Here is a 14,370-nt window from a genome sequence, read left to right on the forward strand (position 1 = left end):
CTACTATTACATTACATTAAATCAGAGAGGTCTTCATAAAAATAGAGAATCAGGAAACACTTGAGTTAGAATTAAACATTGCTATCTTTGTATTTATAAGCACTGGAGCAACATTTAAACCATTAAAAGCTTTCTGGACCACAAAAATTCTGGTTTTGTCATTATTTTCATGAGATGTAAGATAAAATCTTACATGTTGAGAGAATTTTAGTATTTTATAATCCGTTTACATTTATTTACCCCTACAGATAGAGGTAAACAAAACTTGCTCTAGAAAACAGACAGAATTCTTCATTTGGATGCTACCTAAATTGCTTTTCCACATTTCTATACCATTAACTTTCACAGTTCAAATTACAGCCACCGTATTATGATTCAGGTTTCGGCCGATTTTAAATTCCCATGCAGTGAAGATTAATCCTATTGCTTACAAAGTTACAAGACTGGATTCCTGAACGCATTTTCCTGTATTTTTTATTTACTCTTGTTAATATGAGTTTCTTTGATTAGCTAAACTTTGCTGTTATCAACACTTGTCTCTTATCACAGGCCCTAGGCAAATGACATATTTACCACTCATTCCATTCTGATAAGGGTAATCCTGTGTTTAACTTGCCCAAGAACAAACACTATATATTTTGTTTTTAAGAATCTTGCTTCTAGGTATTAACAACATACAAGAGAATGAGCAGGACATTTTAAAACCAGAAGTTATTCAAAGAATATTGTGCGAATGTAAGCTTTTAACAACAGCATATGCCTCCTACTCCAGGAAAGTTTATTTAATTCCAAGTTTCCGCAATATCACCACTGAAGTTATACTTAAGTTTAAACCATGGAAAGAGGAAAACACATTTTTAGTAAAACATCTGTTTTGGTGTCCCCCCCCCCAACTGAAGCTCTCCCATAGCTAGTAACATTATTTTGAAGTAAAAGCTTTATTTCCTATCTTGTTTGAAGCATTTTGAAAACAGCACAGAGAAAATAAACATCCCATGCTGAACTTCACAGTCTAATTTTAATTGTAAAGACATCAAAACATTTGCAGTGTTGTAGGCTGGTAGTCACCGATTTTTACAATTCTGTTTTCATTACTCAACCCACATAAATGTCATATGGTGACTGAAAACTTTTGAGCAGAGTGAAAAACACACTATTTCACCAAATGTTTTTTTATTTATTTTTCAGTTCCCCCCTCCACCCCCTTTGAGATAAACTGTATCGAAGGGATAACTATTCTAATTCCCAGGTAACTTTTTAACATACCACAAAACAAAAATTTCAAACAGAATTATACGGTTAATGGTGTACTGAAGTGCCCGAGAGCGTGCTAAAAACATTTTGATAGATAGCCAAGTCATTTATCTAGATCACCGTCAGAGCAGTGAAGCATCTTGCAAGCTTTTATGCAGAGCATAAGGTGATGCTTTCTGGCACTTTTTGTCATTTCTCAAACTTCAAACTGTGGTGCTAAAATACTGCCATTGTTTACCAACTACGTATTTCAGCAACAAATCAAGACCCTATAACACAATAATACATTTTCAGAAGTGTCCTACCACTAACTCTCCCTCCTCCGTTACCAGTGCAACGCTGCCTGAATCTCAAGGTATAGAAATAATTGATGGTTAAACTCAAAGGGTGTTCACAGTAAGTAGTTTTCTAGCAAAACAGCAACTTCTTAGAGCAACAAAGTGAAGAACAAAGGTGGCAGCAAGGTCAGTACAAAGAAATATTGCCTTTTCTTAGGAAACTTAAAACTACTGTCTGATTTTTGGAATGGCACCTACCCACTGCAATTCCACGTCTTTGCAAGAACTGTACAGAGAAGCATTTTAATTGCTTGGCTGCTCTGCTAAAATGCACTTTGAAACAACATACATCCAGATTATCAAACGTGCTACAAAATTAGATTCAGGAGGCAAAGAAAAAAACCAAACTACCACAGAGGTGTTATGTAAATTCGTCCTTCACTGGTTGGAGTTTTGCAAGTATTTACTGTGTTGTATTATAATTTTATGTGTTCCTTCTTGGCTCCACAACTGTTGTTAGGATCAATATGCTATACAAGAAGGGATAAACAGAAAGCAGCCCGGTGTTTCTTTCCTTTTTCCTTTCTTGCCAATAGCTTGCAAATCACATTTTGCACGAAAACTCCCCCCGCCCCTCATCACCCCTGCGCTTAATTACAAGTATCTCTTTTTTTTTTAAATACATGCAAATAATAATAATAATAATAATAAATAATAATTGCTTTAAAGTGGAAAAATAACAGTTGGGACCTACATTGAGCACTGTGCCGGTGTTGCCACTCTGTTTGTGCCAATCCACTGAAGCATGCTTTGAGAGCCTTCTCCTGGAGCATGCAGGAAGACGGACTCGCAGTGTAGAAATCCAGCATCTGAGCAGGGCTCACTGCTAGAACATCCATACAGTCAAACATGATTCCCCCTGCACAGAATGCCTGCAAAAGTGCTTTCCTCTAGGTGTGGAGGAAAATGGCACATAAAAGTACACCCAACTCCATCAAACTCTGCCCCTTTTTTGGCACGTAGGCTGTTGGTCTTTTTCCCAGACCAGAATCATGAATTATGACAGACAACACAGCTAAAAGCCTGTAATTGATCCAAATGATCATTTACCATTTTCCAGGCTGCCCAGCCAATCCAGCAAGATGGGGGGAAGCGAGCCGCATTCCAAGTTTTAGCTCCCATCCATTTCCCCCAAAATTTCTTTAGAGTCCGTCCCGCTCCCTGGGCGCTCGCCGGGTGCGTGCCGCGTCCCGCACCGCTCCGGTTGCTCGCTTCCCCGGGATGAAACGGCTCCGGTGGGGACCCGGGATCCCCCTCGGCCGTGAATAGATCCTTCTGCCTCTGAACAGCTCACTTCCTACTACTTGTGTCACAGGGAATGAAAGATTGAATTGCCTAATATATGCGAGTGAACTTTCCGTGAACCCTTCCCAGGCTGCTAACCTTCAAATGACCCAAGCGGTCTGACATCACCAGCTCCCAGGATTCTCACACGCCTTCACAACTCCCAGCAGCCCTGCAAAAAAGCAGGCAGGCGGGCAGGCAGACGCTAGCCCCAGCCCTGCCGGAGTCGCCCCGCTGCCGCCGAGCGGGCGGCAACGGCGGGTGCGGACGGGGAGGCCAACTTGCAGAGAGACCCAAAATGCCAAAGTAAAAAAAAAAAAAACAACCCACCACACAACGAGGAGGAGGGGAAGGGGGTTGGGAATTGAGACAGCGATGTTTTTGGTGGCTGCAGAGAATGGAGGATTTTTAAATTCCAGCTCAATTTGCTAAAACTTCTGTGCCCCCCACCCCCCGCGCCCCGTTCCCTTCCTCTTCCACAAGCGAGGCGCAGGCGTCGGCCGCCGGACCAGAGCCGTGGGCACGGGCTTCGCCCCAACTTCTGGGGCGGCGGGGCTGGGTGCGGAGCAGCCTCACCCTAACCCGGCCCCACGCACGCCAGCGGGGGCCTGTTTGATGCCAGCAGCAGAGACGATGGACCTCACGGGCCCGACCCTGCTGGGGCGGGGGGGTCAGGTCCCGTCTCTCCCCACCACCCCCTACCCTCGCTCCTAAATCACACAGAGGTGTGTTATGGCTGCAGCAGAGCCCGGCCACGCCGCCCAATGCTCCCAGGCCTCCCCGAGGGACTGGATTTGGCAGGCACCATGGCAGGGCCTGTCCCCACCACCCAGCCTGGGGCAGGAGGCAGCCACACGACCCCTCTTCTCCCCGGCCCGGGGGCCACCGGGTCCTGCCTGTCTCTGATTAGCAGAGAGGGGCCGGGGCTGCTCGTGTGGCCCCATAGGGGCTGTATCAGCTTTCAGAGGGCTAATGAGCCCCAGCTCCTGGGGGGGGGGGGGGGGGGGGGGGGGGCCATGAGCAGGTCCGTAAGGAATGGGACCCACCCCAGGGTGCCCGGAGGGGAAACCGTGGCTGCCCCCTCCCCGGGGCAGGCAGCCCTGGCCGCCCCCTCACAGCCATTTTTAAGGCACGGGGCTGCTCCCACCGAAACACCCGCAGAGGTCACGGCGAAATTGCACTCCTGGCAGCCCTCCCTCATGGCAGGAGTAGGCGTCAAGGCCTTCCCAGGTCTGTGGCCAGGATGCCACAGCGAGCACTGCGCTGGCCCACCATTTGCATCAAGCCAGGAAGGAGCCCTGTGCTTTATAGGTAAATGACCACCTTCTGCAAAGTCTGGCTCACAGAGAGAGACTCCATCGAGGCCTCCGCCAGTCCTTATTCCTACGGACACTTTAAAAATGAAAAACGACAGCCTGGAAACACTCCCTCTGCCCCACTGGAAAGGACACGAGCTCAACTACCATGCGCACGCTTTCATTTTAAGCGAGTGAGCCAAGTCACCTCAGCCCTGGTGGACTGAGCACCGGCCTGGAGCGAGGTTTCCCAAGGCACGGAGCAGCCCCGCTTCCCGCCCCAAAGCTAGCTCGGGTTCAGAAACTGGAAAATGAAACCCTTGATTACTGCCTGTTTCTTGAAAAACCCAAGATGGGAGTCGGGCGGAGGGGGGGACTCTGTGAGCAGACATGGCACACAACTGGCGACCGTAAAGAAACGAAATGCTGGGAAGAGACTCACTCTGGGACCTGCGCAGCCGCTTTAATGGATGCGGTGGTGCCCCCTCTCCACAAAAAGTCCTTTGATGAACTGAAAGCTCTCTGACAATGCCTGCAGACTGGATTAACAAAACTTTTTACACACGTTCAAGAATTTAAAAAAAAATAAACCACCACCAACAACAAAACCTCCCACACAGCACACGCACTTGTTCCCTGAAACTGATATACCCACATTGAAAACAAGCGGCCGGCAAAAAGACCTGATGCAATCTGGAGGCGAATCCGTTTGAGGAGATAAAAACAAAAGCTTTTCTTAGCCTCCTTCCCCTCCGCCGGGAGAGCTCTGGCTGTCCCTGCAGCAGGCAGCCTCTCTTCCCGCCCTCCCTCCAGGCAGAAGAGTTACAAACGCTGGAGTTTAACAGTGTCTTTCTAAGGACTTTCTCAGTCCATCGGGGTGTCCTCCCCCAGCCCGGACTCCTCCAGCTGAAGAAGCCCTTGACGCTCTGTAATCCAAAAATTATGCACAGCGCACGTTTATCGAAAAAGCCATCCCTCAGGGAAGGCTTGTTTAAACCACGTCAGCGCAGCAAGCAGCGTTCGCTGTATTAAAAAGGCAAGTGGAAAAGTGGCTAATTTTTTGTTAAAATCTCAGCTGGCTACATTGCTACCATTTCGTTTTGAGTAGCAAAGCTAAATTAAAAGACAGTATTTTCTAACCAGATGACACACAACACACAAGAAGTTTGGAATATGTAACACGTCACCACAAAAATAACTAGAAAGGATGATACAAAACACAGTATGTTTTGTCAGTCTCCAATTTAGGGAGAAAAAGGCTTTTTGTGTGGACCAGGGCTCTAGGAACAGTTTAAGCTTCTGCCAAGAAAAACATATTGCCCATGTGAGTTAAAATAAACAAATTCAGACAAACAGAAATACAGTTACGTTTATTCCATTAGCAGTCTTATAATACCATATTTAAAAATAAAACCTGCCTGTAGTACCTCAAAATGTGGACTGGCAACTTCTGAAAGTAAATGTCAGGAAGTCACACTTAACTGCGTATGAATTGAAAAAGATTGCATTTTCTCACTGTATCTAAATGAGCCAGGTAGCTCATCATGTTTTATTACGAATAATAGTTGTCCTAATGCTTATACTTATTACTAAAACCACATGTAATTAACAAATTCTTCAAATAGCCTAATGGTTTGCTCACACACAGTTTAATTTATGTATCTCATATTTCGCTCTGAAATACCATAATACTTGTTTTTCTTAAACAGAGTATCAGGAAAAGCTACATTCATAAAATGGTGGGTATTTTCTAATTTAGATCAGGACTAACCATAATTATTGTGATACCTAATAGCCCTCTAATTCAAATGTAATGAAACTTTAAGTATTGCCACATATTTTAAATGCCTGCCCAGCTCCCACAGAGGTGCAAGTAGGCAACAACTCTCCAATATCTTCCACTTTATACGTGCAAAGAAATTGTGATTTCACATCACCACTTTGATCTGTTTTCTCTCAGACTGTGATGGCAGAAACTTTACAATAAACATATTCTTAGCCACAAGTGAAATAAAAAGCAAAAGTTCAAGTCAGAAATCTATTTCCTTTGGTGTTACTGTATATTTGTCAGTGTGACATAGCACATTTGAAACCCATAATCATAAAACAAAAATTTACAGCCAAGGTTTAGGGTCTACATCTGTTTCTCTGGTTTTTGTACTGCAATTACCCACTGGACAATTCAGAAAGCAGCACTATGAATCATGTACTGCACACACGTTTGTGCTGGTCACTTTTTCGTTAGTACAAGAGGCTGAGGATACCATAATACGCTTCACCGAGAGAGAGAGCATTAACTAGAATTAGGATGACTGCACTGGGCGCTCTAATAAAAATGACTTTACTAGAAGCAACAGAGTACTCCTGGAATATTACAGCCATATTTATAGGATGGAAAAATTAAGAAGTACATGCAAAAATTCTCCAAAACATACCTCAGGGGAAGCAGACTTTTTTTTTCTTGCATGCATGCATTTTACTATTAATCAAATGTAGCACTCTCTTGAAACAGTTTTGACAGCAGAGTAAATCGTTACTAGTGAATGATGTGTGTGTTTAAGCAGTGAAAGCAGAGACAAAGTGATGTTTTCTTCTACTCCCTAGGCAAGAGCTGACACTAAGCTTGCTGCCTCAGCTTTGATACTCACAGATTCCTTTGTGTCAGTTGCTGGGAGAATCACTGGCAGTTCACTAACCCTGCCTCACACACAGGGGCTTTGATTTTTACCTCTTCATTGAGAATAGATGTTAATATGAAACAGTACTTGTCTGCCTTGGTGCTTTTTTTTCTCCCCCCCTCCCCCCGGTGATACAGGATTGCAAATCTGAAAACCTGAATCCCCCTTCACTACATGTATTTTTTTAGTGTTGTAGGATGTTTTCCTCATGTCTCAAGCACAAGAATGATGTCAAAAGATTATGGGGAAGAAAATCAGTGGGTCATAAGAGAATAGCTGGATATATAGCCGACTACTCCAAGGTAGTCCTGAGGAAATGGGTGTCAATCCTGAGCAAGAATGGCCCTGAAGAAAATAAAACAGTAAAATTACTGGCACAAATGGCATGGAAAAACATGAAGTACAGTGAAATTAAGTCAAAAAGGCGTTTCTTGTGACTGCTATATGCTACTATGCACAACTCGCAATGACTGAAACAGGAATTTGCACATAACAGGAAGAATTACTTCAGGCCTGAAATATAACAGCAACTGGCGAAAGACTATTCAGTACAGAGCAGTATTTTATTTTAGATGGGAAAAGCAGAGTCAGTCAGCTCCAGACCCAGAACTTGGGCATGCAACCAGTCTGCAAGTCACTTACTGATAAAGGCTTTTTGTCTGTTTTAATCAGTGGGTATGTATTTGTAAAGATGCCTTTAAAGCTGACTGCTTAACCTAAAGGCTATGAAAATAATTCATGTCCACAAACCTGAGCACATGACCACGTTTCTTAGAATCCATACTGTGTTTTACACTCCTTTGGCCCAGAGCCAGGGGAAGAGAACTGCCCTATATGATAAAATTGGAAGTGTATCTGGTTCAGCAACCCATTTCTAAGAGTGACTGCTACTAGATCTTTCTAGGGAAAATACAGGAATCCCTAGTGATTGGCAAAGTATAACTCACCCATAGGTCCTCTAATAGCCTGTTCGCTAACAGCAAATCACTTAAGCATTAAAGCATGAGATTTAATATCCTTTCCAAATTTGTTTTTGGTAATAGCCCTGATATTCTAGATATTCATATATAGCCAATGTCTTTTCGGATTGTGATAAATTCGTAGCTCCGTGACATGGAAGGAGATAGTAAGTTATTGGGCTTTGAGACAAAGAAGGATAATTTTTTTTTTTTTTTAAAACCACTGTAAAACTCCTCCACATTGCAAATAAAGGAAAACACAGGCCAAACTGCACCTCTCTGAGGCCCCAAAAGCTGACTGCTGTAAGCTCCAGAAAGGTTGGCAAAGAAGCAATGACATCATGTGCCTAAAGAGGGGATGACATGCATTTTTGAAGGATATAAAAAGAAAAAGCATTATTACATTAAAAATTGGCTACATACCGAATCTACACTTGCTGTTTAGGAAGATCCTGCAGTGCAAACACCACTGCTAAATGGTTGCCAGAAAAAAACAGAAGTGAGAAAAAAAAAAAAAGTTTGTTTCATTTTGTTTTCTTTTTAAATGACCAGAAACTGCTGTTTCAAGGTTTAGCCAAGAAACAGATTTTTACTGCTAGCCTATAAATCCCTCAAAACATAGAGTTATAATGGAAATGCTGAGGTAACTGGAGTGCCATGCACGGCACTGACACATTGCATTATATAATCCAGGGAGAATGAGGGCTGGGAGATCTATAAAACCTAAGTAGAAGCAAGATGTAGGAAAGAGCAGAAGAGCAAGTAGAAATATTGAATATTAAACTGCAGAGAATACTTCTTCTAACAATAAAGTTTCCTATATGCTGAATATGCTCATGGTTGGCTGAAGGCGAAAGAGCACAGAGCTCCATTAAAAATATAATAGAGATTCCAAAAGGCTATTCGAGTAACTGTTGTGTTTCTGCCTTTTGTTTAGGGAGGGAAAGAAAAAGAAAGTTACCTAACAAAAGGATAGTATTTCCTGATGTTCTGATATCCTGAAAGGTGTCTCACAATGTGTAAATAAATAACATTAGAAAATGCAGAATAAATGGAGTTCCAAATATAGACAACTTACAACCTTAGTTGTAACCAGAATCAGAATAGAAATTGGGACAACAGTATTTCTAGAGGTTCACTAATGGCAGCTTAAACTCTTAGCGAAAAGTTAGCCCTAGTGACTTTCTTCCAACAAAAGACCAAAGTTACCAAGCAATAACTGGAACTACAGCTCAGTGCAGACATAGATCCTAACAAAGACTAAACCTTACTTAAGCCCTATTAAACTTAGGACAGACTTAAGCAGCATTTAGGGCTTGTGCTCCTGAACTTGTGCAGGGACAACCCACATGGGGGGGGGATCCCAGAGGCCAGCGATAGCCAAAACACACTTGCGCAGAGCTCTGGTCACATAAAGCCTGATGCAGATTGGATTGGATTATTCTGTTAATGTAAACTGCAATAGATCCACAGCTCGGCAGCTTGACACACGTATTCACGATAATCCAATTTCCACTTAGCTAGTTCCCAAACCTACATCAAACACTGAAGGAACAGTCCAATATCCTATCCGTGGGCATCTTAAAAAGCAAAATGAAGGAGTGACTGGAAAATATGCTGGCATAGCTACCTGGCTAGCAGAGGTAATGACAGCAATGACAATGTGGTGACACCACCTGAAATCCACTGGAAATGATGGTCATCATGCCAACACCTCTACTCCACCTGTAGCCCTAACGCACCGTACAATCACACCTCCGTTTTACCGTGCAGATGTACTTTCTGTTTGGGCACAGTTTGGGAAACAGCTTGCATGAATTTTTGCTGTAAATGAGGTAGGATTACCCAGAAACTGAGCTACATATTTGGTAAACTGGCGTCCCTTTTCTTTTGTAGAATATGTGCCATCGATACTGTGTGAATTAACTGAGGGCACACGTCCTCTCAGGAACACTGTTATCATTGTAACTTTATTGATGTAGCCTGAAAAGTAAACTTTACTAATGGGGTCAGTTTTACAAGCATACAGGTTATCATAGCGTAACTATTGCTGAGCAGGTAAGGGATTTTGCGTATCCCTTTTATGCTACAATAACTGTCCATGATTAGGCTGTTGAAGGTACAACTCTTTCAGAAAGGAAACATTGCTTTCTCACCCTACGTTGTTATACCAATGTAACATTCAAAGGCTGACAAGATCTCAGCAAAAATCAGGCTGGGCTGGACTCCACTTGCATTCAGAAAAAGCAGTGGCAGCATGAATGATGTTCAGTCTAAAACGCTTGCAAGATGTCTTCTGGTTTTCAAACTCTACTAGAATACACCTATCAAATTGTTCTTTGGTGCATTCCTCAAATTCTACATGACTTCTGCAATTTAAGCCTACAAAGAAAAGTCTGCACGGTCTCATCCTGCTTGATTAAGCTAGTCCCATATGAGTAAAGAGATCTGCAAATTCCCATACCCTTGGTCTGCAAGACTCCCATCTCAGGCCACGGAAGAGACAGAATGTCCAGTCATATTATGGCCATGCTCAGGGAATCATGACTGACACAGATGCTTTAACTGAAGAGGACTTACAGAGCTGGGGTGCAGTTGGAGATGGTGGTGGTCAAGAGCATATTGTCCCAGGCATTATGCAGTATCATTAATTTTTTGTCCTTCTGGGACCTTTTGTGCCGCATGTAGTAGATGATGTGCAAGGTGGTCTCTAAGCATGTACTGCAGCATATCATGCTTGACAGGTCTATAAAACTATCACATTTGTTTTGCATAAACCAGACCAAAACTCTTCATTTTGATATCTTGAGCCTTCTTCTGACTGAACAATTCTGCACAGACCTTGTCATCACACTGAAAAAAACATTCCTTTTAATCCATCCACAGTTTTGGGCAAACATCTTCAAGAACAGGCTTCTCATTCATGGGACACTAATCTTGCATGTATTCTTATCATGCTATCAGAAGAACAGGCTTCACCTGTCTTTCTATGGAGAATGTAAAGAAGAATGTGTGGAAGGATCCTCCTTCCTTTGCAAAAATGGCTCCGAGATCTCACCCTTGCTGCATCCATCCATTCTGTCTTTGGCATGAAGCATCCCAAAGGATACGCCAGAAGACAGAGTTGTGACCCAACTTCTTCAAGCAATTATAGAGATTGATGGATGGGGAAAGTAAGCCTCAACCCAAAGAAGGTTTAGTAACAAGAATGAGGCATGTACACACTCTCAATTCTAAGAAACGTGTTGGAATTCTCCTTAAAAAGTACAGCATCGTTGTTGTCTTCAACCAGATCCTAAATAACTAAACGAAATGACAAGTTAGTGAATACATGTTATTTAAAAACTTCAAAAAGTTCAAGTTCCACCTGCTGGATTCCTAAATTTGTCTAAAACTTGTTATTTTATTTTATTTTTTTAAAAACAGACTTGCTAAGAGTCCAAGTGCACACCACTGATACTCAAGCCTATTCTGCTATCTGAACAATGCAGGAACGTTATGTCACTTGGAGGCAGGACTATGCAAGCATGAAAGAAAGGCCAAGAGCTTTGCCAACACAAATTATCAGACAGAACCTCACTGGAAAAAATGAGGCACAAAGATCTAAGTGAAGTGTAAAACTTACTGAGAATTGAATGACATGTTGACAAATACCACTCCACTCTCGTGCTTCCTATCAGAACCCAACAGCCAAAGCAGAGATTCCTAAGTAGTGTTTTTACAGGCCAAGCTTAGTCTCTCCCTCATCTTATCAGTAGCCTTCAAAGGCTGTGGGTGGATCTCCTCCAGCAAAAAAGAAAAAAGCAACAAAAACAACCCTCAGAAGTGCCACCTCTTCCATACAAATTTATTGGCGCAATCACAGAGGCTTTGCTTGAGCTGTGAGACTCTGAGAAAACACACCTGGCTCTTCTAAAGGAGAAATTAAAGAATTCATGCTTCAGCCCTCAAGCCTTGAGTGGCCTCAAGAAGAGGAACAGCTAAAGAGAGAGTCTAATCAGGACGCAGGGAAAATCAATACTGGCTTCTTGAAATATCTTAGGCAGGAAGGAACAGCTTAAGGTTCAGACGTTTAGCCACTCTTTCTTTACAAGCAAATGGGCTGAAGGCTACGTGCACAGGTGAGAACAGAAAGGCAGGAGAAGACCTTCTGGAGGACCGAAAGCGAGCCAAGGCATGTGCTACTCCGAAGTTCTTTGGGAAAACTCATCTTTTAAAAGTTTTCAAGTTTTGGTGCAAGAGAGATCTTTCTCCACACTAGTCAAAGTTGTCAAAAGTAACATTTTCAGGGATAAATGCATGCCATTGTACTGTTATTTTCTGACTTTGGTGTGGAATACAATTATTTAAGACTCAGCAGGAGAGTATGAAAGGAGCAGGAGTGTAATTCCAGTTCAGAAAAACTCCAATAACTGAGGACACGTAAGAAACACAAGATAGATGCATTGTATTGTTGGGCTGAGTCTCATTGGCTGGAAACCCTGACTCTCCCAGCAGGACTCAGTTACATAGCAACTCCTGAGGGCAGATTAACCCTTTCCCAGTTAACTTATCTGGCATGATTTAAGAGACCTTTTCCTCCTCCTGCTTCAGAATAATTTCATAGGTTTGCAAAAAATATTTGGAAAAAATGAGTCGAGTGCTACTAGGGTAAAAGCAAAGCTATCTGTCTCACCACGGGATGCTGATGGTACAGTGAACAGGGAGTTCAGGTTGGTCTAAATTATATTTTATATCATCAGGTGTTGTGACATACGCAAAAACCTACAATGTATTTTTCATAAAATGGTTCATGCTTAGTCTGTGGGGATCCTATCTGGACTGCCTTTATCAAGTACCAATGGCCTCTTGCACCCAAATTCTGCCCACCCATTGACTTCTGTCTAGATAATTACTGAAGCGTTAAAAAGTCCTCAGCTGGTCAAGATAGCACTTAGTTAATCTGCAGGAGAATTTTTCACCATCAGAGAATGTGTTGCTTTCATCTGAAATTGCACAGGCTGACTACTGTAAACTCTTAAAAGACTCCTGCAAATCTTATGATACTAGGTTTTTTCTAATAGTCCTTTCTAATTAGTGGCATCAAGTAATTACATGAGAATGTCAAATTATTTCATTACAGCAATTTCCCTATTTTGTTTTTAGAACTGTATTCCATTTATGTGTATATACATTATAAGCACAAATATGTGCATACAATTAGCATAATAATATTCCTGCTCTCCTGGTTATCAGCAGTAATGAAGTTTGAATCTAAAAATGTCAACATCCAGGACAACAGAGACTCCTAAAGCGCTCTATTTTTAAAATGTTATAATTCAGCCCTGTTAGTTTCCCCCCTTATGAGACGGCAAGACGGACCCCGGGGACATGTCCTCACTCGGGGCGTACCCCGTGCCGTCACACTTCATTGCTGTGAGCCACAGCTGTGTACTATTAGCAAAAAGGAGCTACTAGGTTTCCAGTGGAGAGAATAAGAGATCAGACTGATGTGATACACACTTATTTCTGACGGTCTTCTGGTCAGATTAAGTGAGAACCATCTACCTCATTTCTTCTTTTCCTTAGTTTTACACCCCAAAACTGGACTCACAGTACTACAGGCACTAACCGAGGCGAAGAAGGGCAGGCACCACTGACACTGCCCTACTTCAGACAAGCAGGGTAAGCCTACACTTTTTCTTTCCTCTGGAAGACCCAGGGACGCTCTCAGCTGAAGGTTCAGAGGAGAAAAGCCTTGCACCAAGTCATCTTCTGCTCCTCTTCCCTCACCCACCATCCTCGCACACAGACACAGCAAGTTCTGCAACACGCACCTCCCACCAACATCTCGTCATGGAGGATATTCACTGCTCAGTAGCAGCTCCTAACCTCCTAGGCCAGGAGTAGTTAGAAGAAACTAGAAATTAATTTGCTCTAATAAACAGAGAATGTTGCTAAAGTTTCTTTTTTTTCTTAATTGCTTTTTAAAAAAAAAAGGTAACCTTTGTATGTTTGTAAAAGGACTACATACATATTTAAGACACACCTCCCTTTTCTAAATATTTCACACTCTAGAAGTTCATCTGTATTTTCTTTGTATGGTTCTCATAGATGACTTGTAAATGCAGATGGGATAGAAAGATACCATTTTAAATTATATTTATTATTGAATTTGGCTTCCTCCGTATCTTGAAAGCTCTTCTAGAATAACTTAGCTACTGACTTCATAAAACTAAAAGTATCAATATAGTGGGAGAAATTAGTCCAAAAAGAGGTACTTCAAAAATATTTTGTGGTCTGAAAATTAATTATCAGGAATCAATTTCATTTCTTATTGTGGTTATTTTTTAAAAAGTGCATCTTTTGCTATCGTTATTCATCTAAAACTCACTGACACCACTGGAAACTTAGCTGCTAAAAGGGTAAAACCTGAAGGACTAGGTTCAATGTGCTTATGCTCTGTTGAAAGTACCTTTTCATACAAATGCCAACACGCACCTATCAAATATTTGTGTTCTTCATTAAACTAATGCTCTCCTGCATAATAAACAAGATGGGACAAATACAGGTGTATTCCCAT

The 14,370-nt window shown here is 42.2% G+C and overlaps 1 protein-coding gene across 7 annotated transcripts in view; it reads right to left on the minus strand.

The window, feature by feature from the left end:
- RARB (retinoic acid receptor beta) overlaps positions 1–14,370 on the minus strand; it is a 336,849-nt gene that overhangs the window by 91,388 nt on the left and 231,091 nt on the right. The window contains exons 1-2 of one of the 7 annotated variants that reach the window (XM_009466443.2): positions 2,643–2,925; positions 2,287–2,415 (exon numbers count right to left, since the gene is read on the minus strand). The exons of 3 other annotated variants lie outside the window; for them this stretch is intronic. In XM_009466443.2, coding sequence (XP_009464718.1) covers positions 2,287–2,401 — 115 coding nt within the window. In that variant the 5' untranslated portion in view covers positions 2,402–2,415; positions 2,643–2,925. Of the gene's footprint in view, positions 1–2,286; positions 2,926–14,370 lie in introns of those variants that run through there. 3 more of the 7 variants (XM_087771114.1, XM_009466442.2, XM_009466445.2) reach the window with 3 other exon arrangements.

Source organism: Nipponia nippon, unplaced genomic scaffold (genome assembly GCF_047370975.1).
Source record: "Nipponia nippon isolate SJK-2023a ecotype South Korea unplaced genomic scaffold, ASM4737097v1 scaffold_1, whole genome shotgun sequence".
In the NCBI taxonomy this organism is placed as follows: domain Eukaryota; kingdom Metazoa; phylum Chordata; class Aves; order Pelecaniformes; family Threskiornithidae; genus Nipponia; species Nipponia nippon.